Genomic DNA, 20180 nt, shown 5'->3' on the forward strand with positions numbered 1-20180 from the left:
GGTTAAGGCTGTTGGAACAGCTGCAGAATAATGCTGATGTATGTACTTCAAAGCTAGGACGCACCGGGCTCCTGAAGCACAAAATATTCCTTACACAGGAAATGCCGATCAAGCAAAAGCCATATCGTTTGTCCCCAGCGAAGCTAATCATCCAAAAGGGACTCATTAATGATATGTTAACACAAGATATAATAGAACGTTCCTCCTCTCCCTGGGCTGCTCCTGTTGTCCTCATCCCAAAAAAGACTGGTGGTCTTAGATTTTGTGTGGACTATAGGAAGACCAACAATGTTTCCCAGACTGATGCCTATCCTCTTCCCACCATCCATGAGATCCTGGAGTCATTGTCTGGCGCTGTTGTGTTCACTACCCTTGACCTCAATAGTGGTTATTGGCAGGTTGAGATGGACCAGGAAAGCAAGGACAAGACTGCTTTTGTCTGTGCTGAGGGCTTGTTTTCCTTTAAGGTCATGCCCTTTGGATTAAAGAATGCCCCTGCCACTTTCCAAAGACTCATGGAGATTGCGTTAGGTGAGCTCAAAGGGAAGATCTGTTTCGTCTACCTGGACGATATAATTATCTACTCTCAGAACAGAGAAAGACACTTTCAAGATCTTCAAGCAGTGTTGGACAAGCTAAGAGAAGCTGGTCTGACCTTGAATATGAAGAAGAGCAACTTCTGCCAAACCTCCCTGAAGTTCCTTGGCCATATTGTGTCTTTCGACGGCATTCATGTGGATCCTGAAAAGACAAAGGCTGTACAAGACTTCCCTGTGCCAACCACACTCAAGGCCCTTCAACGGTTCCTTGGTATGGCTGGATGGTACCATCGGTTTGTGTCGAACTTCTCCCAGGTGGCAGAACCACCACGCATTGAAGCGAAAAGGAGTGAAATTCCTATGGACGGCAGAGTGCCAGACCTCCTTTGAAACCCTGAAACGACACCTCGTCACACCTCCCATTTTAGGTCATCCCAACTTTGATTGCCCTTTTGTTGTTTACACTGATGCAAGTGATGTTGGACTTGGTGCTGTCCTAGTCCAACAGACTGGACTTGGCACTGAAGAAGTGCTAGCGTTCGCCAGTCGGACATTGAATGGAGCAGAACGGAACTACTCCACAACCGAGCAAGAGTGCCTTGCAGTTGTCTGGGCTTTGGAAAAGTGGAGGTACTACTTGGAGGGAAGACACTTCACTGTGGTCACTGACCATTCCTCCCTTGTGTGGGTGTTCAAGACCAACAAACCAAGCACCAGACTCATAAGATGGGCTCTACGGTTGCAAGAGTTCACCTTTGCAGTAGAATACAGGAAAGGAAAATACAACACTGTTCCAGATGCCTTATCCAGAGCTCCTGCTTGTGATAACGGTGGCCCTCCTCTTACATGTGCTACTGTCCTGTCAAGCAGTCGAGACTCGCCCAAAACTGACTTTCCCATCTCTGATGAGGCCATATGGAAAGCCCAACAGGATGATCCAGAAGTACAGGCTTTGTACCAGACTATCCTGGAAGATGGAGAAAAGATGGTCAATCCTACCACAAAGCTGACCATCATGGAAGACAAAGTCTACCGAGTTGTACAACTACCTCACAGAACACTCTACCAAATGTACATACCTGAAACTCTACGCCTTCAACTGCTTCAACATTTCCATGAAGACCCATTAGCTGGTCATTTGGGCAGGTTCAAAACATACAAGCGGTTGCAAGCGTTACTGTACTGGCCAAATCTGAGCATGGATGTGAAGTCGCACATCCGAAACTGTCAGGTTTGTCAAATGTACAAACCAGAAGGTAGAAAGCCTGCTGGCAAGTTGCAGCAAACGGTGGTTACCCGACCTTGGGCAATGTTAGGAGTGGATTTGATGGGTCCATTTCCTAGAAGCTCCAATCAGAATGTGTACATGCTTGTTTTTGTTGATTATTATTCAAAGTGGGTGGAACTCTTTTCCCTGCGTCAGGCCACAGCAAGGACAGTCTCTAACATCCTTACGAAAGAGATCCTGACTCGCTGGGGAGTGCCTGATTACATCCTGTCTGATCGAGGTTCCCAATTTGTCTCTGATCTCTTTGAGGAGACCTGCCAAAGATGGAACCTGAGACAGAAGTTGACCACGGCCTATCACCCACAGACCAATCTCACTGAGAGAGTAAATCGAACCTTGAAGACAATGATTGCTTCCTATGTAGGGACCCAGCACAAACACTGGGACATGCACCTTCACGAGTTTCGATTTGCCCTGAATTCTGCTGTGCAAGAGTCCACTGGAGTCACACCGGCAGAGCTGAACCTAAGTCGTCCTCTCCGAGGACCCTTGGATATGGTGCTACAGCCACAGCAGCTTACTCCAGACGCTGCTTGCTATGACCAGGTAGTCCACCTCCACGACTTGAGAGCTCTTGTCTCAAAGAACATGATCCAGGCTCGACTCAAGCAGAAGAGAAATTATGATAAGAACAGACGAGACATGCAGTTCCAGCTTCGTGATCGGGTGTGGCTTCGCTCTCATCCTTACTCGAAAGCTGAACAATTCTTCTCGGCCAAGCTCGCTCCTAAATGGCAAGGACCATATAGGATTGTGGAACAGATGGGCCCTTTGAACTACCGAGTGGTGAAAGAGGACACAAGGTGAAGATATGCGCGTTGTCCATGTCTCACGCCTTAAGGCCTATTACCCCTCGGCTGAGGAATTGGAGGCGATTGAGCGCCGCAAGGTCCTGGATATCTTTGAAGAGGAAAGTGAGGAGACTTTTCTTGGATTCCCAGACCCAGAAGTCTCACACCTTAAGGCCTGTGACCCCTCAGCTGAGGAGCGGGAGCTCCAAAAAGTCATGAATATTTTTGTAGAGGAAAGCGATGAGGAGACCTTTCTCGGTTTCCCCGACCAAGATGTGCCTTCCAGGGCAATGGTCGGCTTTTTCCTGGTGGAGGGGCTGTGTGACGGCCCTGAATTATTCTGAACCGTCTCAGTGCAGCTCCTTCCAATAGGGCGCTTTCCCTTTAATTCCCAATTAAATAGCCAGCATCAGCTGCGCAAAAAGGGGGTTGTGATGGAGACGTGAATGAGGATGTGGTCAACCCTCAGTTCCGAAGCTTCTCTATTCCGTTGTTTTGTTGCGGTTAAACGTGTGTTTTGTAGCCTAATAGAGATTACCCAGGATCGGATCCACTCTTTGCGTCCGTGGACTACACCTCTCCGTTCTTCGTGGCCTTTCTCCGCTGGAGATCTGTTGGCGGATTGGATTGTTTGACTGACCGACTGACTACCTCCTTTTTGTATACGGTATTTCATTTGTTTTTTGTTTTGATGTATACTGTGATTTATGTAGTTAGTTGTAGTTGAGGACTTAGTAAGAGTTGATACGCTTTATTAAAGTTCTGTGGTAAAATAATTGTTATATTGATTGTATGTTTAATACTGGGTTTACGCTACACTTGAATGAACGGACAAACATTGCGTGACTAAGGTCACGGGAGTTCCCTGAACTCCTTTACCGGGCTGGACTCTTTTTAGGCCCGAGGTACAGGACATTTCTGGAGGAACCAGAACTCATTGTGATATTATTATATGTGTGTGTGTGTGTAATCATTGTTGTTGCTAATACAACCCACGCAAAAGAATATAGTTGTTTCCAATGTTAAGGGTTTATGAAAAGTTTATTTCCATCCTGACTTTTACATAAGTCCTTTGTATTGGTGTAGACTTGACAGACCAGATGGGACTCATTCCCACCCAAACTAAAAGGAGAAACCAATGTTTTCTCTGGTAGGCACAACCTACCTGGCACCCCTATAAATAATAACCTCAAGTCAAAACCGTTACAGTGTGCGCATGCACATTTCCCCGTAAGCCCATCTATCCCCTCACCAGGGAGTTATCCTTGAAGAGCAGGTTCTCTGGTTTCAGGTCTCGATGTGCAATATTCAGTGAGTGACAGTATTCCAGGGCCTGGCCGATCTGATGGGGGACAGAGGAAACTCAGACATCGGCTCAGCTACACAACGTTCACAGGAAGTTATGTTATTAATACACGGGTGCATTAGAAGCCTGAGAGGAGGAATTTGTCACGTTTGAATGTGCATAAATCTAATACACACCATTTAGCAAACGCTTTTATCCAAAGTGACTTAGTCATGCGTGCATACATTTTCCATATGGGTGGCCCCAATAGGAATCGACCCTTGGTGTTGCAAGCACTTTGGTCTACCAACTATACCACAGAGGAATTTTAGGGTTACCTGTTTGGTGACCTGGCTAGCCATCTTCTCTGTAAAGTGTCTGTGCTGACTGATCCTGTGGAACAGCTCGCCTCCCTCCATCATCTCCATGACGATCAGTAACCTCGCTCTGCAGCCACATGGAAGTGGAAAATTAAGGCAATCAAGGCATTTTCCTCTACTCAAATCTGGGGTAAAGTTTTTGTTTTGTTGTTACATCTGAATGTCATGGTTACCTATTGTTACATTTAAACAGATACACGAACACTAGGTGCAGGAGCATAACACGTAAATACACTATGTAGCAATTCGATAAAAACATTCACATGTGTTTCAAATGAGCCCGTCAATAACATGCTGTATGTACTGGTACATTGGACTTGCTCCTCCTCACCTTGGAATGGATTCGTGAGGAAACTGCACACTATTGGCGTACACCTCCATAATCTGCACAATGTTAGGGTGTGTAGCACACATCATGTGGAGCCGCACCTGAAACATGGAGAGAACAGGGAGTTAAAGGTAGACTCAGTAAGATGCCTGACGCACAAAGTAAACAGTAGTAGTGGGTCAATTTGGGAGGGGGGGGTGACATGTGACTGCATTGCTCGTTTCGACTTCACCTCACACAGCTGATCAACTGGAGGTGCTTTATCACATTGTGATGACATTGGGTGGGTGAGTGACAGACACAGCCACCCTGAGTATGAGTTGAAGAGTGGAGATAAGACAAGAAGACACACAATGACGAAAGACGAGACAAAGTGCATGCCCCCGAATGAAACACTATTCCCTATATAGTGCACTATTTTTAGCCCTAGAGCCCTGGTTAAAAGTAATGCACTACATAGGGAATAGGATGTCCTTTGGAACGTAGACACAGGAGACTCAACGCTGACCAAACAGACACCGACATCATAGACGACAAACAGACAAGGACGTACAAAAGACAATCGGAAAAGTAAAACAATGGTTCAAACCTCATTTCGGGCCTTGGGACGATCAATTAGGATTTTCAGGGCCAATCGTTCCTGAGTCGACTTCTTCACACAAACTCTTTGGAGGGGAAAATAAACATTTCAAGGAAAACATTTGACAATCTAAAAATACTGAGGCATTTTTTCATGGTGCACGGTAGTCCACTCTATTATTAAGTTAAATGTGCAATATGCAGAAATCACTCCTCCATTTCCTGCTTGGTATAATTGGAATAGTTGCCGACTTTCAGTTTGTGACAAAACAAGCAGTCATTGTGTAGAGAATCATTTTACCATCTAAACTGCAGTAAGATATTTTTCATAATAAAAAAATACTTTTATTTTCAGCTGGTGTACAAAACTGAAAGTAAAAGACACAAAAACCTAACGGAAAGCATAGATATGGCGCACACTGAACAGATCTACTGCTTCTTAGACTTCAATGAGAATTAGATCTATAACTCGCGTCGCCCAAAAAGTTACATTTTGCAGATTTAAATAAAAGTAGGCGTAATACCAGTACTAGGCTAGTAGGATCAAATTTGTTCCTAGAAACAAATACAGTCCCCAACGAGGACCAAAATATTCAATCAAAACCTCTGCTCCTAAACTCAGATTACATTACGAATAAAGTCTAGCCTATCCTGGAGGTACATTTTGCTTCAACCAAAGATCAGTAGGAGTGAAATACCAGAGACAGACAGACAGATGTTACAAGGAATAGTCCACCTGTTAGAGGGACTAGGTCCCCACCTATTGGCCTTCAGGTGTACTGAACCTTATGTACTATGGTTCCATTCTGGGCCATCGCGGCATTCCATGGTTTCCATGTTAACATGACTGAAGTATTCTCAAAGCTCTGAGCCATTATTATCACACAAACATGGTGTCAGAAGTAACTGAACCCAAAATAAGTGTACATCACGTTGCTGGAGTCTGCTGCTGTAAGTACCTTAGGATATCAAGGTTTTGGCATCAGCAGCAAGCTAGTTAACTAGCAATTTGTTTCTTGTTAACTAGCTTGCATACAGTGTCAGCATGGCTACCAACATCCCGCCGCCAGATGAAACGAAAATGACTGACGATTTAGGCAATAACTGTGTTAATTTTATGGCCGAGTTTGAAGACGATCTGCTAGCCTCTGGATTATATGAAAAATCAGCTGAAGTGCAGGCAGCAACACTGAGAAGAGTGATGGGCAGTGAGTCTCATCCCATCTACAAACACAACTTGTATATAACAACTTGTATATTTTATTTATCTTTGAACACTTCATTTTCAGCACCTGCAGACAAGAGGGTGAGTCAATTGATGCTTTTGTGACCTGATTAAGAGAAAGCAGCCTCTTACGACTATGGACAATTAATAGATAAGCTGATAAGGGACAGAGTGGTGTTTGGGATTGCTGATGAGGGTGCTCACTCCAGCCTCTGCCATTGAGATATGCTGGGCTGCAGTGTTGACAGATAGGAGAATGAGAGCAATGACGCAGGACAGATCAGGGGACAACAGCATCAACGGATGGCGACCCCGACGGCGGTCTACACTTAAGCAAGAATAAACCCAACATCAATTGAGTGCAGCAGGGGAACGCCCTGGGACATGCAGATACTAAGGCAACAATCACAGACGAGGACGGGAGCTATGCCCAGCCTATGGTAAGGCTTGACGTCTGTGTGAAATTGTAAATCAATTAGCAAAAATGTGCATGAAGAAACAAGCCTCGTGCCAACTAAACACAGTAGATACCCCAGCCCTGGAAGAGGAACTGGAGAATGGAAATATCTATTCAACCAGGAGCAATGCATGCACAGGGGAAGAAATGTATTGTCAGCCTACAACTGCACAATGGAGAAAAGCAGTGTCAATTATACTCAGGAGCAACCTGTGACATGATGAGCATAAAGGACAAGATTAACCTTATCTTCAGCAAAACCAAACTGAAGCTATATTCAGGTGAGACAATGAACTAAGTATGACTGTGGAGAACAGTGTGTGTGGTCAGGGGAGCACACATAGAATTGACTGAGATTGTAGAGGCCAATCAGAAAGGCTCAACATGCAAGCAAATTGGGTTAATGCACTTCACTATCCCTGCAGAACTGCACAAGGTATAACAGGGAGGTTAAGGGACATTAACTAAGCAGCACCTTGTTACTACATACCAGGATGTTTTCAACGACTCACTACCGGGTGACATTTTCAATAGTCACTACAAGGTGACATCCACTTCGAGCTCGACAACAGCATCACACCGGTGCAGTGTGCCCCAAGAAATGAGCCCGTGGCCCTGGAGGCAGCGGACAAACATGAGAGGGATGACCACCTAGCCACTGTCACAGAGCCTACCGACTGGATTAGCAACATGGTGATTGTCAAAAAAACAGACTTAATCTAAAATGGATTACATCTATTACAAATAAAAACAGATACCTTATTTACATAGGTATTCAGACCCTTTGCTATGAGACTCGAAATTGAGCTCAGGTACATACTGTTTCCATTGATCATTCTTGATGTGTTTATACAAATTGATTGGAGTCCACCTGTGGTAAATTCAAATGATTGGACAAGATTTGGAAAGGCACACACCTGTCTATACAAAATGTTTCCACAGTTGACAGCTTGGTTTTTGTTCTGACATGCACTATGAGGACTGTCCGTAGAGCTCCGAGACAGGATTGTGTCGAGGCACAGATCTGGGGAAGGGTACAAAAAAATTTATGCATCATTGAATGTCGCCAAAAAACTGTGGCCTCCGTCATTCTTAAATGGAAAAGGTTTGGAACCACCAAGACTCTTCCTAGAGCTGGCCGCCCAGTTCCTCTGGAGAGGGGAGAACCTTCCAGAACCATCTCTGCAGCACTCCACCAATCAGGCCTTTATGGTACACTCCTCCGTTCAGCTTTCTCTCGATCCTGACTGGTCTACCAGTCCATGCCAATGGAAAAACATCCCCACAGCTGCCACCACGCTTCAGCGTAGGGATGGTGTAAGGTTTCCTCGGATCCTAGGACTCTCAGACCATGAGAAACAATACTCTGGTCTGATGAACCCAAGATTGAACTCCTTGGCCTGAATGCTAAGCATCACGTCTGGAGGAAAGATGGTGGTAGCATCATGCTGTAGGGATGTTTTTCAGCGGCAGGGACTGGGCGACTAGTCAGGATCGAGGGAAAGATGAATGGAGCAAAGTACAGAGAGATCCTTAATGAAAATCCTGAGCGCTCTGGAGCAAGTTTCAGACTCGGGCGAAGGTTCACCTTCCAACAGGACAACGACCCTAAGCATACAGCCAAGACAAAGCAGAAGTGGCTTCGGGACAAGTCTCTGAATGTCCTTGAGTGGCCCAGCCAGAGCCCGGACTTGAAAAGCGATTGAAAATCTCTTGAGAGACCTGGAAATAGCTGTGCAGCGACACTCCCCATCCAACCTGACAGAGCTTCAGAGGATCTGCAGAGAAGAATGGGAGAAACTCCCCAAATACAAGTGTGCCAAGCTTGTAGCATCATACCAAAGAAGACTCAAGGCCGTAATCGCTGCCAAGGTGCTTCAGCAAAGTACTGAGGAAAGAGGCAGTACTTATGTAAATGTCAGTTGATTTATTTTTTTATACATTTGCAAAAATGTAAAAAAAAAACGTTTTTGCTTTGTCATTTATTTATTTATTTATTTATTTAACCTTTATTTAACCATGAAGGGCTCATTGAGATTATAATCTATTTTTCAAGAGCGCCCTGGCCAAGATAGGCAGCACCAAGTCCTTTAAAAAAATTACAGACAGACAACATGAAAAACTACAAGTAATCTAGTAAAAACCATTGAATTCACAAAAGTATAAAACAGCAAATTAAAAACATTGACAGGTCAGGGAATCAGCCTCAAAATCCTTCATCAGTGATTTATAAAACACCAGTCGGGACAAGTTCTTCCAGTTTAAAAGTATTTTGTAAGGTGTTCCAAGACGATGGCGCAGAGTACATAAAAGCCCTTTTACCAAATTCAGTTCGGACATTTGGAACAGTTAGCAGGATAAAGTACAGCGAACGAAGAGAGTACCCACCACATTTCTGAACAATAAAAATGCACAAATAAAAAGGTAGTAAACCCAAAATGGCTTTGTAAATAAAAGTATACCAGTGACTGAGCCTACAAGTGACAAGAGAAGGCCAGCCAACCCTGGTATACAAAGTGCAGTGGTGCGTAAGGATTTTGCAGTTTAGTGCCATGGTAAAGTGTCAATTGATCTCAAACACTGAGCGGAAGCATTCATATATAAAATATCCTCATAGTCTAGTAAAGGCATAAATGTAGCTGATTCTAGCCTCCTTCTGGCTTCAAATGAAAAACAGGCCTTATTCCTAAAATAAAATCCCAATTTCAGCTTCAATTTTTTTGTAAGTTGTTGAATATGCAATTTAAGAGGCCGTCATCAATTAAAATTCTAAATATATTTATATGAGGTTACAACTCAATCTCCTTGCCCTGACAGGTAGGTGAAAGGTTCAGAGGTCTATTTCTTGCATTAGAAAACACCATTAGTTTAGTCAGTATTGAGGATAAACTTCAATTGACACAAGGTATGTTGAACAGTATAAAAAGCAGTTTGCATGTTCTGGAAAGCTTTTGTAAGAGACGAGGCACAACAGTAAATAACAGTATCATCAGCATAAAAATGAAGTTGTGCATTTTGGACATTTTTGTCTAAATCATTTATATAAATAGTGAATAAGAGAGGACCAAGTACAGCGCCTTGGGGCACACCATTCAAGACTGACAATTTAACAGACAAAAGCCCATCAAATTCAGTGCACTGAGTTCTATCAGACAGATAGTTTGCAAACTACGGCATGCTCCGAAAGACCTACACTCGACAATCTCTGCTTTAGTATAGCATGATCAACTGTATCAAAAGCCTTAGAGATCAATAAAAAGTGAGACACAGTGCTGTTTTTTGTCATGGGCTTCAGTGATATAATTTAAAACCTTCATGGCTGCTGTAAATGTGCTATGCTTCTTCCTGAAGCCCGATTGGTACATTGATAAAATAGAGTTAGTAAATAAAAACTCTTTTAGCTGTTCACTTACAAGGGTTTCAAGTATTTTCACCAGGGGTGACAGCTTTGAGATTGGCCTATAATTATTTAAAGAGTTGGATCTCCCCCTTTTAAAAGTGGTAGGACAAATTCTGATTTCCAGATCTTTGGAATGTCATTACATTCCAGGGTTAGATTGAACAGAGATGCAAGTGGTTCAGCTATGAAATCAGCTGCCAGATTTAAAAAGCAGGGATCCAAAAGATCAGGACCTGCAGGCTTTCTCTGATCTAAGGATTTCAGGGCTTTATTATGTACCACCTGCACTGAGAATGGCAAAAAGCTAAAAGTTTGACCAGCTCTCACTGGTTCATCCACACAGGGTTGTACAGAGACAGAGGACACTGAATCAAACAGCCTACCAGATGATACAAAGTGCTCATTGAAACAATTCAGCATTTCAGTTGTCATATATAGCAACAGAGTCCTTCAAAACACATAACGGTAATTCATTAACATTACTGTTACCAGACAGACTTAATATTATGTGGTATTTGTGCGTAGATTGATGAGGGGGAAAAAACTATTTAATCAATTTTAGAATAAGGCTGTAACGTAACAAAATGTAGAAAAAGTCAAGGGGTAAGAATACTTTCCGAATGCACTGTACATAATGCAGACATTTGATGATGTACTGTACAAGCTGCCAAAAGCACGCAAAAGCAGGCGTACCTGCGGGGGGGGGGGGACTCCTGATTGACCATGAGCCTATTGCGGATGACAAACTTATCATCATCTGTGGAGAAACCGATGAGGCAATCCGAGACCATGATGCTAAAGTGATAGAAAGTCAGAGAGGTCCGCTTCCATTGCCACATCCTGTCTGCAGAGGGCCTCAGACCAGACCCAGAGACAATCAGGGCAATCCAGGACATGCCCCACCCCAAAGACACCAAGGCAGTGCAGAGGTTCATAGGTGTTGTGAACTCTCTCTCCAAGTTCATGCCGCGCCTCTCTGAAGTGTGTGAGCCACTGCGGAGACTTCTGAATAAGGAGGTGATGTGGCACTGGCTACCCAAGCATGATGCAGCTGTCGAAGTTTCTTGGTAATTTCTCGCATGAAATAAATAGCCTTCATTTCTCAGAACAAGAATAGACTGATGAGTTTCAGAAGAAAGTTCTTTGTTTCTGGCCATTTTGAGCCTGTAATAGAACCCACAAATGATGATGCTCCAGATACTCAACTAGTCTAAAGAAGGCCAGTTTAATTGCTTCTTTAAATCAGCACAACAGTTTATCTGTGCCAACATAATTGCAAAAGGGTTTTCTAATGATTAATTAGCCTTTTAAAATGATAAACTTGGATTAGGGGAGGCAGGGTAGCCTAGTGGTTAGAGCGTTGGACTAGTAACTGGAAGGTTGCAAGTTCAAATCCCCGAGCTGACAAGGTACAAATCTGGCATTCTGCCCCTGAACAGGCAGTTAACCCACTGTTCCTAGGCTGTCATTGAAAATAAGAATTTGTTCTTAACTGACTTGCCTAGTTAAATAAAGGTTAAAAAAATTATAATAATAGCTAACACTAGATATTTCAAAAAAATTAAATAAATGTTTTAAAAAATTATAAAATCAGCCGTTTCCAGCTACAATAGTCATTAACAATGTCTACACTGTATTTCTGATCAATTTGATGTTATTTTAAATGGACAAAAAAAAAATCAGCTTATCTTCAAAATAACAAGGACATTTCTAAGTGACCCCAAACTTGTGTATATACATACACACACTTATTTCACCTCATGAAAATGGGACCACCTTTACCTGTTGCATTTATAATTTTGTTCAGTATACATATAAGTGCGTATGTCAACATTGTAAAAATGACCAGTGTTCAATATCCCTTCATACATGGGGCAGCAGTCTAAGTTGCCAGGCAGAGTACCATGCGGTGGCTGGCTAGTAATGGCTGTTCAACAGACTGATGGCCTGGAGATCAAAGCTGTTTTCTAGTTTCTCGGTCACGGCGTTGATACACCTGTACTGTCTCTGTCTGCTAAATAGTAGCATGGTGAACAGGCCATGGCTCAGGTCCTTGATGATCTTCTTGGCCTTCCTATGACACCAGGTGCTGTAGATGTCCTGGAGGGCAGGCAGTTTCCCCCGGTGATCCGTTGGGCAGACCGGAACACCCTCTGTAGAGTCATGCGCTTGTGGGCGGTGTAGTTTGTGTACCAGGTGGCAGCCCTACAGAATGCTATTGATGGTGCATCTGTAGAAGTTTGCAATATCGAATCGGAGTATATAGAATCGTGAGAATCACAATACATATCGTATTGGCACAATATTGTATCGTGAGGTCCCTGGCAATTCCCAGCCCTAGCACTGTAAACACACTGAGTGACACCACCTTTAAAACTTGTTAACGGTACAGGTTCCCCAAGGGGTACCACACCCCCCCGCTCAACTGAAACAGTGGCGCACAGAATGCAAAAATATTCTTAGAAATATTTAACCTCCACACATTAACAAGTCCAATAGCTCAAATGAAAGATAAACACCTTGTTCATCTAGCCAGCGTGTCAGATTTCTAAAATGTTTTACGGCGAAAACATAGCACATATTTATGTCAAACCACCACCAAAGACAGACGATATACAGCCATTTTGTCGAACAAAAGATGCAATCACAAACGCAGGATTAAAAGAAAAATAATTCACTAACCTTTTGAAAATCTTCATCAGATGACAGTAATAGGACATGTTACACAGTACATTTGTTTTTTTTTCAATAATATGCCATTTATATCCATAAATCTCAGTTTACATTGACGCCATGTTCAGAAAATTCTCAAAAATGTCCGGAGAAATTATAGATAGCACCGCCGGATAACAGAAATAAACATAAACTTTGACTAAATATACATGTTCTACATATAGTTAGAAACTGCTTCTTAATGCAACCGCTGTGCCACATTTATTTTTAACGTTAACAGAATTAGTTCACTGTGTAATAATCTGAGACGGCGCTCAGACGTAAGCAATATTTCTCCGCTACGTTGGAGTCAACAGAAATACAAAATTACAACATAAATATTCCCTTACCTTTGATGGTCTTCGATCAGAATGTAGTGGAAGGAGTCATACTTACCTAATATAACGTTTGGTTTCAGTTCGTGCCTTTATAGTAGCATATGCTATGAGTTCCAGCTGAAATGCATCCAAAATTACTTCTGGTCCTGAACAGTTGCGCATCAAAACTTCAAAATTACATATTATATGTCGACTAAACTGGTCAAACTAAGTGCAGAATCAAGCTTTAGGATGTTCTAAACGTACAAAACCATTATCAAATCTATCGGACAAACGTGCTTCTTCTCAGGCATTCTGGAACAAAGGAAGGTCTGTCCTAAAAGCGCGCTCTAGTCTCCAGGTATTTTCTCGCGACATCCACTCTTTCGCCTCCCAAAGGGTCAAAACTCGCGGGATTTGCACAATTAAACGCTGTACGGAATGAGGACATCTAGTGGAAGACATAGAAAGTGTCTCCAGATCCATAGCTGGTTGGGAAGGGTGGGGGCGATGACGTCAAAATTGCCCCAAGTTTCAGGCTCCCAAAAATAGTTTGGGAGATTGCCTGCCCTGTGAGTTCTGCTATACTTAGACATAATTCAAACGGTTTTCGAAGCTTTAGAGTGTTTTCTATCCAATAATAATAATTATATGCATATATTAGCAATTTTGGACAAAAGTTCTCAGTTTACTATGGGCACGCAATTCATCCAAAGGGGGCAGTATTCTGCTGAGCCTTAACAGGGTTTACACTAGTCCCCTTCCAGTCTAAGAGCACTGGACTCCTCTGGAGGACCACTCTTCAACCTCATCCGCAGGCCTAATATGCAATCATTTATGCATCTCCTACAAATTAGTTAGTATCCCTGGCAAACTAGGCAAAATAGGGCAAACTCAGAAGAATGCTCACCTAACAGGTCCACTGATCCCTGCCCCGAGCTTCTGTGTCCAGTTAATGTTGTACTCTTCCAAGATGGAGGTCTCCTAAGAGAGGGAGAGGAGGACAAACACAAGAGATAGATATTGGAAAAATGTCACACACCAAACAAGTGTAGGCATCAGCATCCCTGTTCACAGTTAAAATTGGCTAATCCCTCTTTTGCTAGGTCAAGCTCCTGTTGTGTTGACACTTGGACCGAATTGTAACGCATAACAATTACTCAAGGCTTTTCTTGGACCAGAGACCTATCCCTTACCTCTGGGCTCTGCTTCTACCATTTCTATCCTATGGCTAGCTAGGGCATATTTGACAAACAGCAAGGGAAGAGTTGTTTTAAATGCTTAGGGTAAACTCAATTGCCACTTGAAGCATTTCCTTTTCAGTCTAGTGGACCATTCTGGCCCTTGAAGCTTTTGGTGTGCGGTCTGGCTCAAGCTGTGTTCCAATTCTCGGTGAAAGGCTATTTCAAAAACCCACCTTCTCTCCCATCCTTAGCACATTCTAACCCAGCTGTGTGAGCAGGGGCCACATGGATAAGATATTATGGCTGATATGGATGCCCAATGACACACTAAGTGTAGTGGAGAAGAGCAGGGTAGACTAGGCCAGGCAGCTGAGGGGTTGTCTGCGGTCCACACTGGGAGGCTGGCTGGGTAACATTTAAGACAAACCTGGAGAGAGGAAAGGGGGTTCACACTTCACAGGGCGGTACATAGCCTTAATACATTAAAGTGTTTCCAGCTAAAAGCATCTGGTAGGCTAATTAGTCTATAATACCCTAGCCCAAATTTAGGAACCTTTTTAAATTATTTCGAAAAATGGATTCCAAGTAGAGGAAACATGTCCGCGCAAAGCCAGACCAAAACATAGCATCTAAAATCTGGATTTCATATGTTCTTGTTCACTGCTCGGCAATGCAAACGGCACCTCTCGAATCAGAACCTTCTACCTTGTCAGCTAGGGGATTTTAACTTGCAACCTTTTGGTTACTAGTCCAACGCTCTAACCACTAGCCTACCCTGCTGCCCCGAGCTACACCAAACCCTGCCCCCAACTACACCAAACCCTGCCCCCAACACTCAAGGAGAGAGCAGTTGCTCGATCACTCTGCATGGTCAGATGGATGCATAATTGTTGGTGAAATGCTGCTTTCCACAAGCATTCTATAATTACACTATTTCTTTGTGTATCTTACTGTCTGCAAACTACTGTTTGCTAGTTTGTCTTAGCAAGGTGTTGCTAAAATAATTTGTTAGCTGCTAATGCTAATCGCTAGTTAGCTAGCTTGCTAAGTGTACTAAGAGTCAGAGCAAACTTAGTTATCTAATACCGCCTAGTACCAGTGCTGACGTAGGCCTAGATAAGCATGTTTGTGTAACAGTATCGAATCAGATAGGAATAAGGATGAATATATTGGCTAGCTAGCTACATGAAGTATGCAAACATGTAACATAACACCTAATTAGGGTCACCTGGAAACACTGACGAAAACTTTGGTTCCTATTCTGTCATTTTTATCCAAGATGGCGTAGCAGTCAGACACCTTTGTCCTCGTCTTGTCCCGTCCCGTGTATATCTTGTTATATTTTTCTTAACCTCAACTTCAACATACTCTCCTGCAATTCGCCTCACCCAATGTGGTATGGATCTGCTCTTTTGAACCGGAAACCCAAACAGAAGCTAGCCAACTAACTAGCTACTAGCTAGTTGTCAGCTAGCAGTCATCAGCTAACCTTTTAGCCCGGACAACTCTTGCCAGTCTGCACAGCGCGACTCAAACCAGATCAAATCGGACTTGTTTTTCTCCATATCTCCGGATTCCTACCGCAAGCTCTGAACCTTTTCACCTGGATCATCGCAGCTAGCTAGATGCTATCCGAGTGGCCACTCCTGGCTAACGTCTCTGTCCCGAAGCAAGAACCAATTAGCTTGGAGCTAGCCTTTGCTAGGCCCATCTCCCGGAAAGCCGAAGAGGTCCATCAGCCACTCCTTGGGCTACAATACCTATTTTGCCAATTGGCCTGGACCCCCTTCACTGCCGACACTGAGCCCAGCTGATGCATCACGTCTGGACTACAGACGTAATCTGCCCGAGGGGGGTTTTCAACTGGCCCCTCCATCATGACGTCCCCTGAATGCCCATCTGCTAGCCGCGGCCCGCTAGCTGTCTAGAGCATATCGGACTGTTAGCTGAAGAGACCCATCGGACAAATTCTTTGGCCACTATACCTATTTTGTCAATTAGCTTGGACCCTTTTACCACACAGAGCCATGCTGATCCATCACGACTACTCTGCCGACATAACAGCACGAGGGGGCTACAACAGACTTATTCCGTCGCGACGTCCCTCTAAGGACCTTCTGCTAGCTTGCTAGCCCCGTCCCGCTAGCTGTCTGAATCGCCGTGTCTCCAGCCCGCCGAGCTACTCACTGGACCCCTATGATCACTCGGCTACGCATGCCTCTCCCTAAAGTCAATATGCCTTGACCATTACTGTTTTGGTTAGTGATTGCCTTATTTCACTGTAGAGCCTCTAGCCCTGCACAATACGCCTTAGCTAACCCTTTAGTTCCAAACGTGGTGACCTCACCTGGATTAAATTATGTTTCTAGAGACAATATCTCTCATCGTCACTCAATGCACAGGTTTACCTCCACTGTATTCACCTCCTACCAAACCTTTGTGTGTACATTATGCCTTGAATCTATTCTACCATGCACAGAAACCTGCTCCGTTTACTCTCTGTTCCGCATGTACTAGACGACCAGTTCTTATATCCATTAGCTGTACCCTTATCCCACTTCTCCTCTGTTCCTCTGGTGGTGTAGAGGTTAATCCAGGCCCTTCAGTGGCTAGCTCCACTCCCATTCCCCAGGAGCTCTCATTTGTTGACTTTTGTAACCATAAAAGCCTTGGTTTCATGCATGTTAACATTAGAAGCCTCCTCCCTAAGTTTGTTTCATTCACTGCTTTAGCACGCTCTGCCAACCCGGATGTCCTAGCCGTGTCTGAATCCTGGCTTAGGAAGACCAAAAACCCTTACATTTTCATCCCTAACTATAACATTTTCCGACAAGGTAGAACTGCCAAAGGGGGCGGAGTTGCAATCTACTGCAGAGATAACCTGCAGAGTTCTGTCTTACTATCCAGGTCTGTGCCCAAACAATGAGCTTCTTTTAAAAATCCACCTTTCCAGAAACAAGTCTCTCACCGCTGCCGCTTGCTATAGACCACCTTCTGCCCCCAGCTGTGACCTGGACACCATATGTGAATTGATTGCCCCCCCATCTATCTTCAGAGCTGGTGCTGTTATGTGACCTAAACTGGGACATGCTTAACACCCCGGCCATCCTACAATCTAAGCTTGATGCCCTCAATCTCACAGAAATTATCAATGCACCTACCAAGTACAACCCCAAATCTATAAACACGGGCACCCTCATAGATATCATCCTAACCAACCTGCCCTCTAAATACACCTCTGCTGTCTTCAACCAGGATCTCAGCGATCACTGCCTCATTGCCTGCGTCCGCAATGGTTATGCGGTCAAAAGACCACCCCTCATCACTGTCAAACGCTCCCTAAAACAATTCAGCGAGCAGGCCTTTCTAATCGACCTGGCCCGGGTGTCCTGGAAGGATATTGACCTCATTCCGTCAGTAGAGGTTGCCTGGTAATTCTTTAAAAGTGCTTTCCTTACCATCTTGAATTAGCATGCCCCATTCCAAAAATGTAGAACCAGGAATAGATATAGCCCTTGGTTCACTCCAGACCTGTCTGCCCTTGACCAGCACAAAAACATCCTGTAGCGTTCTGCATTAGCATCGAATAGCCCCAATGATATGCAACTTTTCAGGGAAGTTAGGAACCAATATACACAGGCAGTTAGGAAAGCTAAGGCTAGCTTTTTTAAACAGAAATTTGCATCCTGCAGTAAACTCCAAAAGGTTCTGGGACACTAAAGTCCATGGAGAATAATTGCACCTCATCCCAGCTACCCACTGCTCTGAGGCTAGGACACACTGTTACAACTGACAAATCCACTATAATTGAGAATTTCAATAAGCATTTCTCTCTCTCATTTCTCCCCGGTCAACTGCCCGGCACCCTCCACAGCAACCCGCCCAAGCCCCCACCATTTCTCCTTCACCCATATCCAGATAGCTGATGTTCTGAAAGAGCTGCAAAATCTGGACCCCCTACAAATCAGCCGGGCTAGACAATCTGGACAATCTTTCTAAAAATTATCTGCAGAAATTGTTGCAACCCCTATTACTAGCCTGTTCAACCTCTTTCGTATCGTCTGAGATTCCCAAACATTGGAAAGCTGCCGCGGTCATCCCCCTCTTCAAAGGGGGAGACACTCTAGACCCAAACTGCTGCAGACCTATATCTAGACAAGCTGCATCTCTAAGGTCTTCGAAAGCCAAGTAAACAAACAGATTACTGACCATTTTGAATCACATCGTACCTTCTCCGCTATGCAATCTGGTTTCCGAGCTGGTCATGGGTGCACCTCAGCCACGCTCAAGGTCCTTAACGATATCATAACCGCCATCGATAAGAGACATTACTGTGCAGCTGTATTCATCGACCTGGCCAAGGCTTTCGAGTCTGTCAATCACCACATTCTTATTGGCAGACTGAACAGCCTTCGTTTCTCAAATGATTCACGTGGTTCACGAACTACTTCTCTGATAAAGCTCAGTGTGTCAAATCAAAGGGCCTGTTGTCCGGACCTCTGGCAGTCTCTATGGGGGTGCCACAGGGTTCAATTCTCAGGCAGACTCTCTTTTCTGTATACATCAATGATGTCGCTCTTGCTGCTGGTGATTCTCTAATCCACCTCTACGCAGACGACACCATTCTGTATACTTCTGGCCCTTCTTTGGACACTGTGTTAACTAACCTCCAGACAAGCTTCAATGCCATACAACTCTCCTTCCATGGCCTCCAACTGCTCTTAAATGCAAATAAAACTAAATGCATGCAATTCAACCGTCCATTGCCCGCACATCCAGCATCACTACTCTGGACGGCTCTGACTTAGAATACGTGGATCACAACAAATACCTAGGTGTCTGGCTAGACTGTAAACTCTCCTTCCAGACTCACATTAAGCATCTCCAATCAAAAATTACATCTAGAATCGGCTTCCTATTTCGCAACAAAACTTCCTTCACTCATGCTGCCAAACATACCCTTGTAAAACTGACTATCCTACCGATCCTTGACTTCGGCGATGTCATCTATAAAATAGCCTCCAACACTCTACTCAGCAAACTGGATGCAGTCTATCACAGTGCCATCCATTTTGTCACCAAAGCCCCATATAATACCCACCACTACGACCTGTACGCTCTCGTTGGCTGGCCCTCGCTTCATACTCGTCGCCAAACCCACTGGCTACAGGTTATCTAGAAGTCTCTGCTAGGTAAAGCCCCACCCTATCTCAGCTCACTGGTCACCATAGCAGCACCCACTCGTAGCACACGCTCCAGCAGGTATATCTCACTGGTCACCCCTAAAGCAAATCTCTCCTTCGGTCGCCTTTCCTTCCAGTTCTCTGCTGCCACTGACTGGAACGAACTGCAAAAAAAAAAAAAATCGCTGAAGCTGGAGATTCCCATCTCCCTCACTAGCTTTAAGAACCAGCTGTCAGAGAAGCTCACAGATCACTGCACCTGTTCATAGCCTATCTGTATACAGCCCATCTATCTACCTCATCCCCATACTGTATTTATTTATTTTGCTCCTTTTGCACCACAGTATCTCTATTTGCACATCCATCTTTTGCACATCTACCATTCCAGTGTTTAATTGCCATATTGTAATTACTTCGCCACCATGGCCTATTTATTGCCTTAACTCTCTTATTTGACCTAATTTGCACTCACTGTATATAGACTTTGTTTTCTTTTTTTTCTACTGTATGAC

At 44.0% G+C, this 20180-nt stretch overlaps 1 protein-coding gene across 5 annotated transcripts in view; it reads right to left on the reverse strand.

The window, feature by feature from the left end:
* Positions 1 to 20180, reverse strand: part of LOC109895592 (MAP kinase-activated protein kinase 5-like) — a 37362-nt gene that overhangs the window by 11233 nt on the left and 5949 nt on the right. For 2 of the 5 annotated variants that reach the window (XM_020489422.2, XM_020489421.2), the window contains exons 2-6: positions 14212 to 14285; positions 5201 to 5276; positions 4615 to 4712; positions 4242 to 4350; positions 3871 to 3960 (exon numbers count right to left, since the gene is read on the reverse strand). In XM_020489422.2, the coding sequence (XP_020345011.1) occupies positions 3871 to 3960; positions 4242 to 4350; positions 4615 to 4712; positions 5201 to 5276; positions 14212 to 14285 (447 nt within the window). Of the gene's footprint in view, positions 1 to 3870; positions 3961 to 4241; positions 4351 to 4614; positions 4713 to 5200; positions 5277 to 7789; positions 8023 to 14211; positions 14286 to 14718; positions 14913 to 20180 lie in introns of those variants that run through there. The other 3 variants (XM_031830475.1, XM_031830473.1, XM_031830474.1) reach the window with 3 other exon arrangements.

Source organism: Oncorhynchus kisutch, linkage group LG8 (genome assembly GCF_002021735.2).
Source record: "Oncorhynchus kisutch isolate 150728-3 linkage group LG8, Okis_V2, whole genome shotgun sequence".
Classification (NCBI taxonomy): domain Eukaryota; kingdom Metazoa; phylum Chordata; class Actinopteri; order Salmoniformes; family Salmonidae; genus Oncorhynchus; species Oncorhynchus kisutch.